Here is a 22,580-nt window from a genome sequence, read left to right as displayed (position 1 = left end):
CAGTCGCTCAACCAACTGAGCCACCCAGGCACCCTGAACAAAACATTTTTAGAAATTACTTCAACAGTAGCAATCTGGAAAAAAAAATACAACTTAAGCAAATGCAGTGTATTTTTCCCAAATACCTTCAACACCACTCTATACCTCTGCTCTCATCACATGCTAGTACTGCCCTGGATTGACCACTAGTTTCTTCAGTGTAGGCGGCTAGTGGCTTAAAACAATGATTTAATATAAACATTTCAAATTTATGTACCTCTTTTCAGAAATCTCCTCATTTTATCAAAGTGAGTTTGCATCAAAATGCTTTGGAAGCTGTGGGTATATTCAGCATTCTTAAGTCTGGGATTGTTATTTTGACTTTCTTATTAATTTATCTGGGCCTGGTTCCTCAGGTGCTGATTGGGGCCATGAAAATGTTTAACTCACAGAGTTTTTTAAAAGCTAAAAGAGAGGGGCGCCTGGGTGGCTCAGTGGGTTAAGCCTCTGCCTTCAGCTCAGGTCATGATCCCAGGGTCCTGCGATAGAGTCCTGCATCGGACACTCTGCTGGGCGGGAAGCCTGCTTCCTCCTCTCTCTCTGCCGGCCTCTCTGCCTACTTGTGATTTCTGTCTGTCAAAAAAATAAATAAAATATTAGAAGAAATAAAAGAACCAAAATTAAATGAGATACTATATGTAAACCGCATAAGGCAGGAGACAGGTTGCCTGGGAATCAACATGGAGTTTCATATACATGATAGTTATTGGTGTAATTTTTATTATTATAATTAAATTATATATATATGTGTATATGTATATATATATATATATGAGAGAAATTAAGAGGTGTAATCGTAAAATTTAAAAAAATACATCAATAGATTTCACTGAGCTCTATGGGTCTGCTCCATTACTCTCCTCAAACAAAACAAAACAAAACAAAACACTTTTTAAAAATATTTTTTGTAAGATTAATTTTGTTTTCCAAGATAAGTTAAATTTTAAAATTTTTAAATTGTTAAATTTTAAAATTTGAATAAGTTCCAATAATGGAAATAGTAATATCTTTAAAAGGTGGAGGCTTCACTGACAGCAAACTGAGAAGGGATTGGTGTTCTCTGTGTTCCACAGCATAGCTGAACAGCCCTGTGAAATGTGGTGTCCTTACTGCTAGTGCCTCAGCTTTGTTGCCAGACTGCTCTGGAGCTTCCTCAGGTCCTACAAGAGGCTGGGGGGTGGTCTTCAAACTGCCAGAGGCATACTAATGCATTCTGGGATGGTGGTCTTCAATCTGCTAGAGGCATACTAATGCATTCTGGGATGCTGGCATTTCCTGCCTGTTGTCCTTCACAGATTTGTACAGTTCAAGCCCCAGAGATTCGCAGGCTTTTGGTCATTCCTTTCATGCTTTAAGAGTTCAAAAATAAAACATCACAAATCTTTTCCCAACAAGTAAGTGAAACCTGAGTTTGGAAGAGCAATTTATTACTCTGTGTTTCTCTCGTCTCCCAATAAGCCAGTGGCAGCCACCTGAAGTGGTTACACTTTCCAGAGCCCCCACTTGGACCAACTGGTAATGAGGATTTTCTCTCTGTGTACTCTGGTCCACACTCCTCTGTAAATGGGCAGATAAACACACTAGGATCTGAAGAACAGAGACCAGTAGCTGTCAGGTGTTTGCCCAATGACTGTGTACGGTGTTCTGCCTGTTACTGCACCAACTACCCTTGGAAAAGCAGCAGGGGCCCAGACCAGCTGTCTCTTGATGAAGTTCTCTCCTCTGACTCTGAAGACATAATTGTCTTCAAATTCACAGAGCTCAGAGGCATGGTCTGTGGTATCAGACATATTGTCAGACAAAGCTTCATGACTTCACTTCCCTTCCCCTGACTCTGAGTGGGTAATGTGGGGCTTGGGCAGGTTCAAAATTAGTTGACTGAAGTAAAGGGAACAAGTCATCTGTGCTTTCTAGAATCCATTCACTATAACTTCATCAACTGAAAATCCACAAAGAATAATAAATTAAATAAATAAATAAATAAATAAATAAAGTCTGTCTCCTCCTGCTGGCTGAAAACAACTGTGGGCAACTTCCCTTCTTTGACGCTTACATGGAGACCAAGAAGAGTTTGCAAATAGGAGAAATTTCCTCCTTGCAAACTTGAGTTTACTCGAGTAAAACTTTAGGTGCTTTAGATCACCTGGTAGAGATTTCTTAGACAATACTATCTATGTCTTATAAACATATTCTTGGGATGCCTAGGTGGCTCAGTCAGTTAAGTGTCTGACTGAATTTCAGCTCAAGTCAGGATCTCAGGGTCTGAGATTGAGCCCCTTGCTGGGGTCAGTGCTCAGCATGGAGTCTGCTGGTCCCTCTCCCTCCCCCTTTACTCCTTCCACTGCTCTCTTTCTCTTCTTCTCTAAAATAAACAAATAAAATCTTTAAAAAATAAATAAAAGCACATTCCACACTCTGTGACTTAATAAAGAGGATGCTGCTGCTTTTCTGAGATCAGATGGTGAAGTCTTAGGTGCTGATACATTCTGAGGCACAAAGTCCAAGATGGTATCATAGAAGGCACCCTTGTACAAGTTGCATTAAGACCTAACTCCAGTTAGGCTGTGTTTTCCTGTGCCTGACATCCAGCCCCGCTCTGGTTTGTACTTACAATGTATTGTATTAGAATAATAGCTCTTTCTGTTTTTTGTTTTTTTTTGGTCATTGATCTTCCCAGTTCTTTCATCTATTGATTATTGATGGACATACTCTTCTAACATCTGTAGTCTGTGAACTCCATACCCCAGACTTTGTGCTGGCTGCCATTCTATGGTTAATATATCTCAACTCCTTGTGACAAGGTCTGAAGACCATCAAGATGAGGCCCAAACATTTTCACACTTATCTACAACGATTAACTCTGCCCCACAATGCCATATCCATTTCTGCTTCTTGGTCTGTTGCCATTCTGCCTTTCATTAGTTTGGTTTTATTTTGTTTTGTTTCAGTTATCCTAGAGTTACCGTTTCCTGACTCACAGTTCCTTCTCAGTTTGGCAAAAGCTTGTTCATTCCTCAAGCCCAATCCAAATAAAATCTCTTGACTGAAGCTTTCCTACTATCATGTCCTCTGATTCCAGGAGCATTAAATACTCTCTCTTTCATGCTTTTGCTCTTTTGGTTTACAGATCTCTTATAGCACATAATCACATTGTATTAATAGGGATGCCTGTCTCTCACTCAGTTGTGAATTTAGAATAAATGCCATATTCCATTCACATTTTCACTCAGCATATGTACCCACTGAATATAAATATGACTATGTTGCTGGTGCTCAAAGATTTATAAATGAATATGTAAATAAATGCAAAAATGTTAATAGAATAACTGATAACATTTCCACATAGTGTAATCTCCAAAACGTTTAGAGGGCTGGATCTGATTCCATTTTTCTATCCCAGAAAAGGATAGTTGGCTGGCCTTTGGCATGCCACTTCATCTTCCTGGGTTTTGTTTTCATCATTTGAAAACAGAGTGGGATCTACTCAAAGTAGCCTTTCTAATGTAATATTTGTTTAATCTTTGTTGGGAATAGAAAATTGTTTGTGGGTGTGTGTAATTGAATTCAACACTTCTGTATTTACATTTCAGAAGTAAGTAGATTTTAAAGATTAAGCATGATACTGTTTCTTACTGGATCATTTGTTAACAACATGTCTCTAGTATACAAATTAAGTAAACACATACTGTCTTGCCCAAGTGCACCAGGGAATTAACATTTAGTTACAGCTGTGAGGTGAGCAACGAATGTTGTCTTGAGGTATCAAACACCTAATTAGTTGCTTAAAGGGGGCTGAGTTACATAATGGTGCTTTATAGAGAAGGAACTATGTTAATTTTAATGGAAAGATTTTTAGCATCCCCGTTTTATTCACTCTGCTTTCACTCCTATTTTTTTAGTGACAACAAAAATGGTGCAATGATGAGGAGATTTCAAAACTGAAATATGGTGTCTACTAAAATAAGCCTCAAAATGACAGCAGCAATAGCTACCCCGTGCTACATTCTTTATTACCCTAGAGCCATAGAGTCTGAAATCAAGAGCTATCTTGAAGGACAACTGGGTTCACAGGTGACTTGCCAACAGAAAAAGCATAATGGGAATGGAGATCATTTAGTTGGTCAAAGGTATTTTGACTAAATTTTGGCTAAAAATTCCTTTTTTTCTTAAATTGTTAAAAAGCATAGTCTGAGGCACAGACTTTTAAAAAATATTAATTTTCAATTAAAAATTGAATTTTCAATTGAATTTTCAGTTGAATTTTCAGTATACATTGAGCCCATTGGAATTTTCAATTAATTTTCAATTAAAATTTTCAGCATCTAGTAAACATTCAAGGGACTAATTATATAACAAGTAGCTACTGCAATAAAACATTTAAAAAAACTTATCTTTCATGGAAAAAAAGCTTTTTGTTTCAAATTGTTAATTTTATTTAGTTTTAGCGTCTGTCCCTAATAAATAAATTCAGTTCTGGGTCCTTTTCTTGGTTTTTTTTTGGGGGGGGGTCTTGGGGAGCTGACCCATTTTCTCCTTTGAAACTTGTAGTTATCATCCATATGCTGACAAATTCCTGACACATTTACATATTTCTGGCCCAAACTTCTCTGAGCTCTAGCCAGGTTCCTTATTCCAAAGGCCCTACTTACTTTCCCACTTGAACGTATGTAAAAAAAAAAAAAAAATTGTCTGAAGCTGAATTTATGATCTTCATTCTCAAGCCTGGGTCTTTTCCAGCATCCTAATGTCAGTGAGTTACCTTCACATCCTTCCATTTAAATAAACCAGAAAAACTAGGAACTATCATTGCAAACATCCGTTGTCTCACCATAACTGCCAATCTGTCAGCTGCTACCAATTTTGCTTCTTAAATATCTCTAGAATAATATATTTCTTCTGCTCCGTCTCCACTGATCCACCATCATCTCTCACCTGGACTTCTGCAATAGACTAGATAGTTTCCCTCCATCCACGGGGATAACCATAGGGGTCTAACTTCCACGCTGCAGTTACAGTCCTCTTTTCAAAAATACAGACCTGATTATGGCCAGGACATTATGCACACATGTCTTCTCTCACAGAAGCACATTCCTTTCCTTTAGAGCTCTTAATTCAGTGTGTAGTTATATATTCCTCAGTGGAATGATCCTCCCGACATTAAACTGCCTCCAAAGAGGCTGTTGGCTTCTCTATTATTCTCAACACAGAGCCAGACACACAGTCAACTCACAAGTGAATAATGGGTCATTCATTTGTATATGGCATTTATAGAGGGCATGTTTTATTTTTCAGTATACATTAAGCCCATTGGAAGAATTAAATCACTATTCTCTTACTCAATGATCTAAGGACATTTTGAGGTAGAAAGGACAGGGCTTTACATTTTTACAGAGAAGCAGAGTGAAAGGGGGGCTAACTTTGCCAGGCTGTAAGCCAGGACCAGAATGTGGAGCTTTGGATTCTGAGTCTTGTTCTCTTTCTTTCACAACACCCTCCCTTCATAACGAGCTTCATCAGCTGCACAGCCACAGCACTGGAGAGCGGGGAAGGAAGATGTAAACACCGTGTTGGAAATGTAATGCACGATGAATTCTAAGATGAATCCTCCATGTCAATCATGCAAAGGTGGCCCTCTAATCCTGAGAAGGGAGCAGAGGTTTTCTGAGGCAGCATAAAGCAATGTAACGCATACAGGGCTGCAAGTTGGAAGGGCCAGTCCCACTTTTGTCCTGCCACAGAATAGGCATATGACCTTGAGCAAGTCAGGGGCTATCTTGGAGCCTTCTCTGCTTCATTTGCAAAACGAATATACCAGTCCCTTATCTGCCTACCTCACAGGGTTATTGTGAGGATTAAATTGAACGATGCTCATGAAAGTGTTTTAATTCTCTCATCTGAACTCCCACAGTACTTTGTATGTACGTCTTTTAGGGGATATCTTTTACTTTGTATGGTACCGTGAAAAGATCACTGGACTAGAAACCTTGCATTTAAATCTTTCTTCTAATATTTACTAGTTGTGTAGCTTCTTAGCAGTGTTTTTTATTTTTATTTTTTTCAGATTTTCTGAACGGAGTGAGGCATGCTGATCCATAAAATGGAAATTATCTGACCTGCCTTATCTGAGGATCAAATGGGCTAACATTTATAAAGTGATAAAGTCCTCGCTCCATATACACCTGTATTTCATTGCTCTCCATTTCTAATACACACAGTCATCTGCACAGAGCACTGTCTGACAAGACCTGAGTGCTTTTGGAGCACCAGGCAATAAGCAAATGTTTTAGGCACTAATAATTTCTGAAGTCAACATAGCCTTACATGTCAATTGTGATTATTATCCCACATGAGAGATCTATCTCATGTGAGAACCACACAGCTAGTAAAATTCTGAGCCAGGATTGAAACCCATACAGTTCAATTCCATAGCAACCATTACCTTAAGCTTCTGGCTACCCTGTGTCCCACTCCATAAGTGACTTTAGATTATGAAATGGGAAGTATAATGTTCTATACATGTCCAAAAAGTTTGCTACTGTGTCTATAACTGCTAAAGAAATAATGCATACCAACTTAGCCATTAAGTCAGAAAATGACTGGAAAGAAGTCTATGGAAGAATTCATGTCATAATTCTGAAAATATCAAAAAAAAAACCCGATTCTCTTCCAGGTTAATCTGTTAGGAGCAAGTTGGTCTAGTGACTGAGAACACCTGCTTTGGAATCAGGCCTGCATCATAACCTGGTTCTACCACTTACTAGCTGTATATCAGAGAAGAAAATGTCTTCTTTAAGCCTCATGTGGATAATGTTTTGTTGTGAGGATGAAGTAAGATAATTTCTGTAAGAGATGCTTATCCTGACATCTGGCACAGTAACTATTCAATAAATACTTTCTCTCATCATGAATGCTACTCTGTGGCCTTTGGCATGAGACTATCAGTTTCTAAATGTTTAAGTAGCAGAAAGTTGTACTATGATTCCAAAGATCACTTTCTATTCAATGATTTTTAGATACAAGGAGGGGATAGCTGGTAATCTATGAAGTCTGGCTTTCAGGTTCTGGAGTTTATCCCACTCCCTAGCTTACGAAATGAAAGCACCAAAGGGCCTGAATAAAATAAAATTTTTAAAAAAAAAAAGGATGTTAACTATGGCACTTGCATTATTGACACCATTAACCAGTCAGACAGATTAATGATAATCTGAGCTAGAGTCATTTGCCTGACAAAGTCGTTACTAGTCTGAAGCAAATGTGAAATCCACTACCTTTGAAAAAGCTATTGCGTTAAGGAGCTACATAAAGCTATATGAGCAAATGAGCATCACAGCTAGCCGCTCAGAGACATATGGTGTATATTTGCTGTAGTTGCGAGCCAGAAAATGAACAGGGATATTGGAATCAAATCTCAAAAATCAACTTTTATTTTTTCTCAATTAAAAAAGTTTTTATTGAACCCCAGTCAGCTTATTCATCCTCCTCAGTAACACAATTTGTTTTATTGGTTAAGGAACTACCTATTAAGAATACCACATCTGTCTCTCTGCCACTTGTATCCTACTAGTTCCAATCGGTGAATGTCTACAGAAGTCATGATACCAGACACTTGGGTATGGAATTATTAATAAGATCTAGTTTCCACCATCAGGAAGGAAAACATGCATGTACTCAAACACACACAAAACTGGACAAAAGGTAGGAATAATATAATCGTAATCAAAGCATAAGGGGAGGATAAAGGAAGAAAGACTTCTGAGTTGGAGGACCATGGAGACATTAACATAGTAGTTAACATTTCAGTTGGGGCTTCAATTCAACAAATAGTTTGTGAGTGTTTATTATGGATTCCATATTGCTCTAGGTGCCAAGAATAGCTCAGGGAAGAAAGGAGATAAGAACAGCCCTGCCCACATGAAGCTTATATTCTAGCACCAAAAAAGGGGATTCAGGAAACAGTAAGTACAAGGTGATAAAGCTATGGAAAAATATGAATGAAAAAGGGCATAGGGAATGGTAGCAATCAGGTTAAGGCATCCAGAAGAAGGTACCACTCATCAAAGACTCAGTGCAAGTTACTGAATGATCCACATGGATATCAAGGGGAGGAACATTCTAACAGGTGGATCAGCAAGTGCAAAAACTGGAGGGAGGAGGATTCTTGGTATATTTAGGAAACACAAGGAAACCAGTGAGACTGGAGAGAAGTGAGCAAATAGGTAAATGGAAGAATAAGTGATGAGACTAGGAAGGTGACAAGGGACCAGATCAGGAAGGATATCTGCTTAGTCTCTGGATAGGATAGGATAGGATAGGATAGGATAGGATAGGATAGGAAGTCACTGGAAGGTTGTGAAGCAGGAGGATAACAGGATCTAAGGTATGTTTTAAAGGATTTATTCTTGTTGCTGTGGAGAGAACAGCCTTGAAAGGTTATTGCAACAGTTCAGATGAGACTTGATGGTAATATAAAGGGGCAAGAAGAGGTAAGATTCAATATATGTTTTATTTCTATTTACTTCCTCGGCTTTATTTTTTTATTTGTGGAAAACTGTAAGCAACACAAAACTAGACAGAATGAGAGGATGAACCACTTTATTCCCATCACTCAGCTCAAAACTGAAAATCTTTAGTATTATTTTATAACAAACACCAAGTATTATATTGTTTCCAGGATTCAGGATATATTTTGATAGTGCTGCTAAGACTTAATGATGCTTTTGGTTATAGGATATAAGAAAAAGAAAAGAATTAACAATTACTCCAAGGATTTTGGCCTGAGTGATGAGAAATATGTAGATTTCATTGAGACGGAGCAATCTCTGTAATAATAAAGTATTCGGAGGCAGGTTGAAGAAAAACAAGTATTTGGTTTTGCTGATAAGTTGTAGATGTTCATAAGAAATCAAAAGTTAAGAAACCAAGACAGAATCTGGTATATGATATATATATATATATATGGATATATGCAGGTAAAATGTCAAGACCAGAGCTACAAATTTGGAAGACATCAGCATACTGACAAAATATAAAGTCACAAACTGGATGAAAAGAGATCTTCAAAGCCTGAGCCCTGGGGCAATCCAATATTCACAGGCCAGGGGGATTTGAAGTAAAAAGTAGAAGCTAAAAATGAGTGGCTAGAGGGATTAGAGTAGAACCAGGAAAGTCTGCGTACTAGAACCCAAGGGAATGATAAGTGTCACAAAAAAGGAAGTGATCAAATATGACAAAATTTGCTTACTGCCCAAGTAATGTGAGGACAGAGAATTGACTATTGAGTTTAGCAACATGGAAGACACTGGTAAACCTAGATAAGAACAGTTGCTTGAAATTAGGGACAGAATCACGATTAAAATATGAGGTAAGGTATTGGGGCGAAGTTAGACAACTCAAGGAAATTTGTTATGCAAGGGAACACAGAATAGAGTGCTAGAGGAGGGAGAAATGGGATTGAGGGAAAATTTGTTGAGGTGGAAAATACAACTGCACGACTGTATGTTGATGGACATGAGCCACAAGAGTGAAAAACATTGATAACGAGGGGAGAAAAGGAATCGCTGAAGTTTTGTTCTTCTGTTTAAAAAGGATGAGATCCCGTGCATAAGTGAAAGTTTGGCCTTATTTGTTAAGAGTATAGGCATTTCTTATAGAAATTTGTCACAGTTATACTTACACATAGGGTAGGTAAGTCAGGTGATGATGATTACCACATTTGAGCCTTATTTTCAGCTTCTTTCCCATATTGTCTCTGAGTGCACACTATTCTGAGCCCCTCCATTCTGCCCTATGCAGTGACTTCCCTGGATGCTTTGCTTCAATTCCTCCAATTAGTTCTCATAGCAATTCAGAGGGGCATAATTCATCTTCCCTCTGTCCATCACACCGAGAGACCTTATTTCCATTTTTCCCATATCTAAATGTCCCAAGTTACACATCTGATAAACAGTAGTACCCTTTTCAAATCCAGCCATTTAGACTAAGGTTTAATCATGATAGGTCATAGGAATCACACTCTACCTATGTATAGATTGGATATAGACTTCCATTCAAAAGACTTTTTAAGTTGTTATGGGCAATGTCTTTATATAAAAATTTTATCATACCTAAATTTAAGAACATTCACACTTTTTTCACAGTAGAGGGAGTGATCCTAACTGTATTTCAGGACAGTAACTAGAGACAATGAGGAGGATGGATTAGAAGGCACGAAGCTATTGTCAGAGATCAGAACGGTGATGATGGAGATGATAGAATAAAGGGGGCCATGGCTTTATAGCTGAGCTGTGGCCAAGGTAGGCTTGAGAGGACACAATGACTAATGGCAGAGCCGAGAAGCTGGGAGGAGTAAAATATGTCTTGGGTTTATTTGGTCAACAGGATGGAAGGTACTAAAATACACCAAGAAAAGACAGGAAAATATATTTAAGAAGGAGATAGTGAGGATAGTTTGGGGCAGGGTAAATTTAAGGTGGCTCCAGGAAGTTCATATGGCTGCATGAAGACAATTGGGCAAGAATTATTACCTCCAGTTTTCTTAGCTGCATACACTGAGATCTAAAGACTACCAGGCTCATCATAAAGTCACAGAGTTAAAGAGCTGCAGATGAGACTAAAATGAATGTCTACTTCTTTGTGGTAATGAGTGATCTTAGGGAACATAGGCAATATGTGTACCATGTTTATTTCTTTCATTTTACAGTCAGGTCAAATTATGAAAGAAAAGAGAAACTTAAATATGACATACTTTATTGCTGTGGACTAGGGAGGGAAGCATTTTGAGACACAGCATGAACGGAGCTGTACTGTTCCTTCTGCTTATCATACTGCACGAAAGACCACTCTGGTCAGCCCAAGCTGTATTGCCCTTTTTGAATCCTGAGGGGTTCCTAAGGATCACTATGAGTTTAGAGCACTCACACATTGGAGAGACTAGATTAAGCCTCACACTCGAATCCTGGCTTCTCCCCACACACTTTCTATTGGTAACTCATTTGGCACCCGAATACCTGTGACAGCAGTCTACTTCGTTCTACAGAAGAATGGATGGTGAAAGCCAGGATGTGTGAACTCAGCCCTGTGAACAAGTGGGTCTCACCGGACCACTTGCCATTTCTGTCTTTCCTTCTACCTCTGTCACTTTCTTTTTCACTCTCCCTTTCTCTTCCTTCCATGCTGTCACCAACCCCTCAAATATAACATCTATGTAGATCCATCAAGCAGGTCACATTTCCCTTGGCTGGCAAACTTTACAGAAAGTGAACGCAGTCTGCATTCAAAGGATGAAAGAAGAAGCTGCCACATCCCTGCCTACCAAGGGGGCGGAGGGGGGTCCATCTTAGACTGGTTCTAGATAAGAGGCAGTTTAGTACGGAAGAAAAGATGTGGATCTCAGGATTCAGCCAAATCAGTTCATGTAGATTCTAGTTGCCTTACCCAAATCCGCATCTCTTGAGGAGCATAGCGATGACATTGAACCTTGTGTGAGACACACAGTAGGCTTGCAGAGTACATTTGTAAATAGGTGTTGTTCTCTACAGAATTTGAGGATTTGGCAACATAGTGTTTCTGTGAAGCAAATTGGGCTTTTACATGCTGATCTCTTTGACTGCCTTTAATTGGGGACACAGAAAACCTAAACATTGATGAGGAGGATAGAAAGTAAAAAAAAAAAAATGCTCAAGGAATAGAATGGAAAGGTCTATTAAGAAAGCTGCATGCCTTGCTTTTCTGATTCCTTATTTTTTAAAAGTTTTTATTTAAATTTTAGTTAGTTAACATACAGTGTAATATTAGTCTCAGTGAATGATTCCTTCTAAGTGGAATGTTCACAGAGTGGTTTTATGCTTTAATCTTTAAAAGAAAAGATTTTATTTATTTATTTGACACAGAGAGAGGGCACAAGCAGGCAGAATAGCGGGGTGAGGGAATGGGAGAAGCAAACTCTCTGCTGAGCAGGGCGCCTGATGTGGGGCTGGATCCCAGGACCCTGGGATCATGACCTGAGTCAAAGTCAGGCCCTTAACTGACTGAGTCACTCAGGTGCCCCTATGCTTTAATCTTAAATAAGATTTCCTAAACACTGAACATGCTTATATTCAAATATACTTGCTCAACTGTCAATAACTAATGATATACAATAATGATACCAATCATATAGGCATTAAAATAAATATTTCCAAATGTCATTTCAGACGATATGGCTAACTAGGTATTATATGAAAAACTCTTCTGTTACAGCACATCTAAAATGCTGGGCATATTATTCAAAATCTTTTTTTATTTAAAAAAGAGGTTTTTATCTATAATATATTGGCAGCAAAATAAGAGAATTATCATAGTGAGAAAGCAGACTGTGGAGAGGGTATTTGCCTGAGAGTATGTGCTTTCAATAGAAGTCTGGAGCGAGGAGTTTTAGAACTGGTAGGAGAAGAGAATAGGAAATGAAGCTTGCAGATAAAGTAGGGTGTACGTTCTGATTAGAGAACCTCGCATCAGCCAGGATCCTAAAAGCGCAAACCTCAGTGGGTGAACTAGAAAATGAAATTAGGCTCCTGAGAGAACAGGTGAACATATGATCCCAGCCTTAGCTTAACTGGAAATAGAACAACAACAAAAAAAATCAGAGAATTCCTTACCACAAGTCTGCATTTACCCATGTGAGTTGATATGTTAAAAATGGCAGAAAAAAACAAATGTTATCATACTTAGTCGTGTTTCTCATGTTCAATAATATATCAACATGAGACTGGTATGGACCAAATAAATCTTAACAAAATTCTGGTTTAACATGGTCTCATTTTGGTAAAGCACATCCTCCCAAGATTGTTCTGTAATACTTGGTCACAAAAATCTCCCTCAGAGAAATTAGGATTAGAGTTAACAATCAAGAATCACCTATACATGAAAATAAACAAGCCATTATGAGGAAAATTCAGCAGAAACAAATCATTGAACTAGACTCTCAAAGACTATAGATATTAGAATAACCAAACACAGAATATAAAATAAGTTTAATACATTTAAAGAAATAAAATTGGTATTACACAGTTTCTTCTTTTATTAAATTATGTTTTTTTTAAATTTTTATTTATTTTAGAGACAGGAAGGGGCAGGGGCAGAGGGAGAGGGAAAATCTTAAGCAGACTCTGAGCTGAGCATAGAGCGTGATGTGGGGCTCGATCTCACAACCCTGAGATCACAACCTGGCTGAAACCAAGGGTTGGATGTCTAATTGACTGTGCCACGTAGGGGCCCTCACCATTTATTCTTATAGAAGAAATTGGAATTTACCCAATATCTATGTTAGGCTTACAAATCAAACTTCAAAGTCTTAAAATCATGAAACATTTCAAAGAGAAGGTGTTGAGAAAAATCAAGAATAAAGGATTGTGATCTTGAAACCAGACATATACAAAATACATTTGTCTATAAGTGACAAGTAAAAAGAGAAACAACATGGGGCTCCTGGTTGGCTCAGCAGGTTAAGTGTCTGACTCTTGATTTCAGCACAGGTCATGATCTCAGGGTTCTGAGATCCAGCCCTGCTTCAGGTTCCACACTCAGCACGGAGTCTGCTTGAGATTCTCTCTCTCCCTCTCCCTCTGGTCCTCCTCCCAAGCTATCTCTCTCTAAAATAATAAATAAATAAAATCGTTTAAAAAAGGGAGTGAAACAATAATTTCTACCAAATATTAGATACTCTTGTATGACCTTTACATATGCAACCTAATTTAATCCTAACAAAAACTTTGAGAGTTAAGTATTATTATTCACTTTGTATTATATAAGTAAAGTCAGGCTCAGAGAAGTTATACAGTTTTCTTGAGCTCACATGGTATCAATGACAATCTGGCTACTGTGGTTCTTTCATATCCTGCTCTGTTAATATACAACCTAATTCTGTTCTCTGCTTAGCACTTTAAAAATCAAGGAAATAAAAAGTGATTATTAAATATTCACATGCTTGTCTTTTTTAAAGGATGTTTCTTATTTTTTTTAAAGATTTTATTTATTTATTTGAGAGAGAGACAGTGAGAGAGAGCATGAGAGGTGAGAAGGTCAGAGGGAGAAGCAGATTCCCTGCGGAGCTGGGAGCCCGATGCGGGACTCGATCCCAGAACTCCGGGGTCATGACCTGAGCTGAAGGCAGTTGCTCAACCAACTGAGCCACCCAGGCACCCCTAAAGGAAGTTTCTTATAAAAGACTTTATTCTGGGCGCCTGGGTGGCTCAGTGGGTTAAAGCCTCTGCCTTCAGCTCAGGTCATGATCCCAGGGTCCTGGGATCAAGCCCACATCGGGCTCTCTGCTCAGCAGGGAGCCTGCTTCCCCCGCTCTCTCTACCTGCCTCTATGTCTACTTGTGATCTCTATCAAATAAATAAATAAAAATCTTTTAAAAAAGACTTTATTTTATTCTATAAACAATCCCACTTTAAAAAACACACATAGTCCATGGAGATATATTATCTCCGCTTACAGATGAGCGATGGACAGAGCTGATTCCACATGGTCTCCAACGCCCCGCTCAAGATCCCCTGCAGGTGTCTTTATGCCACAGTATACATCTAAAGAGACGGCAGATTACGTACGGGTGGCACTTACCTGTTGTCACCTTCTCTGGAGAAAAAGACCGTGAAGGTTTGAATGTTCCCTTTTGCTTCTGCAGGTGGACGCCAGCTAAGACGGACAAACCGACTGGAAACCAACACGGGGACCACATCTCTGGGAGCAGAAGGAAGGACACTGGAGCTTGGGATAGCTAGGGAAAAAGGAGAGGAGGCTGTGAGAGAGGTGTTGATGCCATAGAGGGGAAATGTGCAGGAAGGCAAAATCAATCAATTAGCAAACATAGAATGGTCCACTCTAAAGGAAGGAAGAAAAACAAGGGAAAGCAAACTGTGAATGGAATCAAAGATATATTAGAATTTCTTGGACTTTATGAAAGGTGACTAAATAATAACATATACGACTCTACTACATACTTGTCCAATTTCCATTTCTCATGGGATCTGTAACAATTAAAATGTTCTGTTTAGGCATGACACAGAGAAACATAGCCATGGATAAATGCCTCAGGTAACCAAGCAGTTACTGTAAAGCCTTATTCCACTCTGAGCCTGTTTACCCTGTTTTAGATACAATTTAAAGGAACAGCAAACAAAGTTGATAGAAGCTAACCAAGAGTAGAAAGAGTTCTTACAGACAACCTGCTAGAAAGGAACTGACAGAAAAAAGATTCTACCAAACATAAAGATACACAAAAGTTCTATACTTGTAGAGTATCTTTGCATGTATGGCAAAATTTAAGAATTGTTATTCACAGGAATAAATCATCCACAATTGAAGAACTCATTTTAAAAAAAAATATTTGGGGCATTTACAATCTATAATGGAATTTTCTATTAAATGTGTATATTCATAATTCATCTTCTTATTTTTTCAAGTTCCCAAGGGTAGGAAACATATGTTTCATTTTGACAGGTGATTTCTAGCCCCAAATCACAAGGACTTATTTGCCTACATTTAATCTTCAAACTGGCTTTTGTGGGACATTTTCTCTAGTTCTTACCAAAATGAGTCTTCATCCTTGCATTCACTTTCTCCAGGGGCTGGCAGAGTCACTATTCCTACTGTGCACTACACTCCTGTTAGCGGGAAAATCCACTGGGGTCAGAGGGGTTGTATTACTTCCTAATGGTTCCAGAAACATTATCAATTGACAATACATACCCTATATATAGAGAAAGAAGTTGTAAAGAACTGCAGAAATCTTTCACAGTTGTTTCGGGCTCCATATCTTCTTAGCCTACTTCTTTATAGGTAAAATTTCCCCTTGCTTTTTTTGGTCAACCCAGTATTTGAAACAAATGGTAGACTGGCAGCAAGTTAGTCAATCTTATGCGGCACAGTGCTGAGGAGAGGGAGAAGACTGATGCCTGGATATGTAGCATCTGTCTCAAAATTGTGGGTGATATTAAGCCTCCTGACAAAAACCTGTACTTCCACACACCATGGACATCTCCAACTAGTACACTTATGTGAATTTATCCTCCCCACTCCCTTCACTATCCACTCAGCCTGCTTCTCCACCTGGGTTGCTCAAGTCAGTTGTATCTACAATTTCCTCACAACTGTATAGCCCAGAAAAGCAAAAGGTATCTCCTACCCCTGACTCGCTCTCTCACTCAGCCTTTCTAGGAGTCCCCTCACTCCGGACATCTGGTAAACCTACCCCATGTTAACTCTACCACACCATCATTCTGTTTGCCGCAGTTATCTCTGCTTTTTCCAGCTCCTCTGCTTTCCGTCCACTCATCTCCCTCAAATGTACTCTGTGTACAGACAGCATTCTGAATAAGCTTATAAAAAGACACATCTGGTCATATTACTCTACATTTATTTTTCCTCAGTGTCTATTCTTTACCTCAGGGAATCTCCAAACTTTGAAATGGGTTTACAGGCCTGGCTCCTGTTTATCCCTTTTCATAGTTCGGCTTCCTCCGCAAAGAGGCCTAAGACACAGATTGAAGCACAAAGAGTTGATTTGGAAGGTGATCCAAGGAAGTCGGGAAGTGAGATGGCAGGGAGTGAAAGCTAGAAAACTGACTTATCTGGCAGTTAGCACTGTGGGAAACTGGATGGCTGCTCCACGTGGGGCTCTGCAGGCCAGTGTGGCACCGGCCTCTAGGTTAACTGCCTTGAAAGAAGCACACTAAGGTATTTATCCACTACTCCTCCACTACTGATTGAGGGTGATTCCAAGAGCCATCCTGCGTAACAGCCTAGTGTGTCCCTGTTGCCAGAAAAAAACCACTTTGGGGAGAGGCTTGCAAAGTTTCCATAGTAAGCAGCATCCATTAGCTCCACTCATCCAAAAAATATTCATAGAGTGCTTATCCAATGCTGACCCTTCTAGGTACAGAGAAGTCAATGGCAAAAAATAGATGAGGGCATTCCTCCTGAAGCTCACATGCAGGCTTCTTGGATTTTCTCCTCACCATCCCCCATCAATGCCCCCCCACCACAGATGGGAGTTGTGCTGAGTTCATAACAAGGTTTGAGGGAGGAACATGCCATGCAACAGCATGAATACCTAATCATCACACCTATGAATGACAAGAGGATCTGGAGCCTCCCTGCCTTTTTGCTGCTGGCACTAAGCAGGCTCTCCCCATGTGGATCCACTGGTGATTCCCTGAAGACTTCCCACAGCAGCTCCCACACTAACAGACCCATCTCGTCTACCTAACTCTTGCTGTCCCCCTTCACTTAGTCTAGTGTTATTTCCTCTGGAAAGAATGACCTAAAGTATTTGTAAAATATCTAACAGATGATAATTAAGATCTATAATATTTAAAAACAAATCCAAAATGAATAAAAAATAATCTTATTTTAAATTAGGGTTCAACCTGACAGTAACAACAACAACAAAAAATGTGCATTAAAATAAAATCTAAAGAGTCTGTCAGGATAAAGTGTATTTTAAAAAAATCTGTCAGAGAAGCAAGACTTTTAAAAAATGTTAGTATCTAGGGTTGGCCAGGATGTGACACTTTCTTACACTGTCAGCTGAAGTTTGAAAAAGTACAGTCTTTTTAGAGGTTAATTTCACAAAATCCTTTAATATGGATAATATTCATACCATCTGACCATTCTCAGGTTTATAAATTTACCATCTAAAACATCCCAAGTGGGGCACCTGGGTGGCTCAGTGGGTTAAAGCCTCTGCCTTCAGCTCAGGTCATGATCCCAGGGTCATGGGATTGAGCCCTGCATAGGGCTCTCTGCTCAGCGGGGAACCTGCTTCCTCCTCTCTCTCTGCCTGCTTCGCTGCCTACTTGTGATCTCCGTCTGTCAAATAAATAAATAAATAATCTTAATAAAAAAATAAAAATAAAAAAAAATAACACCCCAAGTAACCTCGTTATCCATGCATCCTGGCAAAATCATAGCTCATTTTCCCAAAATGTAATCCCTATACCCCTTGCCAGTTTAAAGCAAATGGGATTATTACTAAATTTTTTTTTAACAAAAGATTTTCTAAAAAACAAAACATGATCCAGGATGACCTGTATAAATCTTTTGAGAGTTCTCAAGAAGTTAGACAAATTAGTTTTAAAAGAACAGGAGAAAAAAAATTTCAATTCGTTTTTCCCCAAATGCACCTCACTTAGAGATGGTATCATATCAAAAACGAGGTGGTTTCCCCACCTATTCAGGGGCTGCCAAGAGGGAGAGTGATGGGAGTCTGAGCAAGGATGCTTTTCTTCTCAGGTTTCCAGAAGTGCCTTCTCACAGAGCCAGTCTAGATGCAGATGACACAGATAAAGCTCAGAATAGAATTAATCATAGCCCCTTTTACCTCAATTTAAACAGTCCTCGTATGAAAAGGAACGGACACATTTTTAACAAAGGGATGGCTTCTTTCTTTACACAGGGAATTAATTTTGTTCTTACTAATCCTCCATGCTTTCTCTCTACAGTTACTCATCTCCACAGAAGGTCTCAATAAGGAACTAATCAGGACTTTTTTTCTTTGCTCTTGGAGGCCTAATCTCCAGTCTGGCCCCAATCTCCCAGGCCCATTACTGTTGCCATAGTTACGGCTTCTTTCTCTGTTGTCATGGAGAAGAGGAGGTGAATTTACCATACTATAACATAGTCTTTTTAAAAAAAATTTATTTAGAAGATTCTCTTTATCAAAGAAAATTATCATAATAAAATCCAGGAAAAGGAAGTGATTTCTGAAAATAATAGAAATTCAAAGAATAGTTTTGAAACTTTGGTTTCTAAGTTCCTAGTCACTACTACTTCTAGTAGTATTATTACTACTATTTTATGATGGCAGTGCAATAGCCTTGGTAACAATTACATTATTGGGTTAATTTTTCTATAAAGCCATGTCTGCCTAGATACCAGAAAGTTTGTTTCGCTTAGAATTTTACTATATAATGTTTACAGATATTAATTTTTCCTTGACCTTATTAACTGCCTGACCTCTACTCCCTATGAGGCACATAAATTATGATTAGATGTATTCCAAAAACCTTTAATTTTCATTAATATCAAACAGGCAATAGGCTTACTTTCTTGTCATTCCCCATATTGTTAATGAAAATACTATAAATGTAGCCACCAGATCAACTAGATGTTTTATTCACATCATCTCCTTATTAGCCTGAAGATTTGAGTAAAATATAAATGGGTAACATTAAGGAAATTAAAGGAACATTTAATTGTTCTCAGGCAAATATTATTTCTTTTCCTTTTGTATTTTTTTCTTATCATTATTTCCTTGACCTCAAACTCTAGCTTTTAATTGTCCAAATGAAGAAGCAGATAAAATTTACATTTTGCTTTAAAGTTTTTATATTTCACAAAGTAATTTTGCAAACTTGCCGAAAAGATGCTCAGCTGTATAAGGTTGAAATTACAGAGAACAACAATTTTTTCTAAGGTTTCATATTATTTTCAATATCCAAAGAATCATGGCTTTCTAGCTAGTATATGGAGAACTTTAATAAAACAAACAAATGTGAATTTAAAAAAGTGATTTGAAATGACTTTTTAATTTTAAATTAACGAGATAGAAGTTAATGATCTCCATAATATTTCATTAAATCTTAATCTTTACATAAAAGAATTTATTGGGTTAGTCTCTAAAACGGAATAATCAATATTCATTGAATGTCTATCAAGTTCCTACTGTTATGCTTGATATGAAGAATTATTTTTAATTGCTTCTGTGCATTTTAGTGAAGATCAAGTGTAGTATCTGTTCTTATCAGTTTAATATCTGATATGTCCTCCAACTGAGGGCAATGTATTCAATGGATTTTTGGATCAGGGAGATGAAGAGGAGCTTGTTCTATCTACTCCACACATGGACCTGGTATTGTAGTATTTCCAGGAACGTGCACCCCCCCATAAAAATTTTTTTTTTAAACTCTGGATTTTTCCCTAAGAGAATAGGAAACTGTTTTTTAAAACATAGGTGTATACACATAAGACAGTTACTAAGTCTGAGATAGTCTCTTATTTATAAACTAATTCCATCCTAAATTTTCAGTAGGGTGGTTGTTTTAGAAATCACAACATGCTTTCTCCCTAAACCATTTCTAGTCCGTTCCCAGAAACCTACTGAATTTATCATTTTACAGACTAGCATAATAGTAGTGCTGTGGAATTGGATCATACATGTATGCATTTTCATTTTATTTATTTTTTCAGTGTAACAGTATTCATTCTTTTTGCACAACACCCAGTGCTCCATGCAAAACGTGCCCTCCCCATTACCCACCACCTGTTCCCCCAACCTCCCACCCCTGACCCTTCAAAACCCTCAGGTTGCCCCAACCTCCCACCCCTGACCCTTCAAAACCCTCAGGTTGATTTCAGAGTACATAGTCTCTTATGGTTCGCCTCCCCTCCCCAATGTCCATAGCCCGCTCCCCCTCTCCCAATCCCACCTCCCCCCAGCAACCCCCAGTTTGTTTTGTGAGATTAAGAGTCATTTATGGTTTGTCTCCCTCCCAATCCCATCTTGTTTCATTTACTCTTCTCCTATCCCCCTACCCCCCCATGTTGCTTCTCCATGTCCTCATATCAGGGAGATCATATGATAGTTGTCTTTCTCCGATTGACTTATTTCACTAAGCATGATATGCTCTAGTTCCATCCACGTCGTCGCAAATGGCATGATTTCATTTCTTTTGATGGCTGCATAGTATTCCATTGTGTATATATACCACCTCTTCTTTATCCATTCATCTGTTGATGGACATCTAGGTTCTTTCCATAGTCTGGCTATTGTAGACATTGCTGCTATAAACATTCGGGTACACATGCCCCTTCGGATCACTATGTTTGTATCTTTAGGGTAAATACCCAGTAGTGCAATTGCTGGGTCATAGGGTAGTTCTATTTTCAACATTTTGAGGAACCTCCATGTTGTTTTCCAGAGTGGTTGCACCAGCTTGCATTCCCACCAACAGTGTAGGAGGGTTCCCCTTTCTCCACATCCTCTCCAGCATCTGTCATTTCCTGACTTGTTAATTTTAGCCATTCTGACTGGTGTGAGGTGATATCTCATTGTGGTTTTGATTTGTATTTCCCTGATGCCGAGTGACGTGGAGCACTTTTTCATGTGTCTGTTGGCCATCTGGATGTCTTCTTTGCAGAAATGTCTGTTCATGTCCTCTGCCCATTTCTTGATTGGATTGTTTGTTCTTTGGGTGTTGAGTTTGCTAAGTTCCTTATAGATTTTGGATACTAGCCCTTTATCTGATATGTCGTTTGCAAATATCTTCTCCCATTCTGTCAGTTGTCTTTTGGTTTTGTTAACTGTTTCCTTTGCTGTGCAAAAGCTTTTGATCTTGATGAAATCCCAATAGTTCATTTTCGCCCTTGCTTCCCTTGCCTTTGCCGTTGTTCCTAGGAAGATGTTGCTACGGCTGAGGTCGAAGAGGTTGCTGCCTGCATTCTCCTCAAGGATTTTGATGGATTCCTTTCTCACATTGAGGTCCTTCATCCATTTGGAGTCTATTTTCGTGTGTGGTGTAAGGAAGTGGTCCAATTTCATTTTTCTGCATGTGACTGTCCAATTTTCCCAGCACCATTTATTGAAGAGGCTGTCTTTTTTCCACTGGACATTCTTTCCTGCTTTGTCGAAGATTAGTTGACCATAGAGTTGAGGGTCGATTTCTGGGCTCTCTATTCTGTTCCACTGATCTATGTGTCTGTTTTTGTGCCAGTACCATGCTGTCTTGATGATGACAGCTTTGTAATAGAGCTTGAAGTCCGGAATTGTGATGCCACCAACTTTGGCTTTGTTCTTCAATATTCCTTTGGCTATTCGAGGTCTTTTATGGTTCCATATAAATTTTAGGATTATTTGTTCCATTTCTTTGAAAAACATGGATGGTATTTTGATAGGGATTGCATTAAATGTGTAGATTGCTTTAGGTAGCATAGACATTTTCACAATATTTATTCTTCCAATCCAGGAGCATGGAACATTTTTCCATTTTTTTGTGTCTTCCTCAATTTCTTTCATGAGTACTTTATAATTTTCTGTGTATAGATTCTTAGTCTCTTTGGTTAGGTTTATTCCTAGGTATCTTATAGTTTTGGGTACAATTGTAAATGGGATTGACTCCTTAATTTCTCTTTCTTCAGTCTTGTTGTTGGTGTACAGAAATGCAACTGATTTCTGTGCATTGATTTTATATCCTGACACTTTACTGAATTCCTGTACAAGTTCTAGCAGTTTTGGAGTGGAGTCTTTTGGGTTTTCCACATATAGTATCATATCATCTGCGAAGAGTGATAGTTTGACTTCTTCTTTACCAATTTGGATGCCTTTAATTTCTTTTTGTTGTCTGATTGCTGAGGCTAGGACTTCTAGTACTATGTTGAATAGCAGTGGTGATAATGGACATCCCTGCCGTGTTCCTGACCTTAACAGAAAAGCTTTCAGTTTTTTTCCATTGAGAATGATATTTGCAGTGGGTTTTTCATAGATGGCTTTGATAATATTGAGG

At 38.5% G+C, this 22,580-nt stretch overlaps 1 protein-coding gene and 2 non-coding genes across 3 annotated transcripts in view; 1 reads left to right on the top strand and 2 right to left on the bottom strand.

The window, feature by feature from the left end:
* Positions 1-22,580, bottom strand: part of DCC (DCC netrin 1 receptor) — a 1,182,017-nt gene that overhangs the window by 344,376 nt on the left and 815,061 nt on the right. Inside the window, exon 8 of the mRNA XM_046024141.1 lies at positions 14,641-14,797. Coding sequence (XP_045880097.1) covers positions 14,641-14,797 — 157 coding nt within the window. The remainder of the gene's footprint in view (positions 1-14,640; positions 14,798-22,580) is intronic.
* Positions 17,060-17,163, bottom strand: LOC123954810. The gene has a single exon (XR_006821169.1). It is a non-coding gene; the product is annotated as a small nucleolar RNA U13 (small nucleolar RNA).
* LOC123954819 lies at positions 19,775-19,963 on the top strand. The gene has a single exon (XR_006821176.1). It is a non-coding gene; the product is annotated as a U2 spliceosomal RNA (small nuclear RNA).

Source organism: Meles meles, chromosome 12 (genome assembly GCF_922984935.1).
Source record: "Meles meles chromosome 12, mMelMel3.1 paternal haplotype, whole genome shotgun sequence".
NCBI classification, from domain to species: domain Eukaryota; kingdom Metazoa; phylum Chordata; class Mammalia; order Carnivora; family Mustelidae; genus Meles; species Meles meles.
This window is presented reverse-complemented; position numbering and strand designations above follow the sequence as displayed.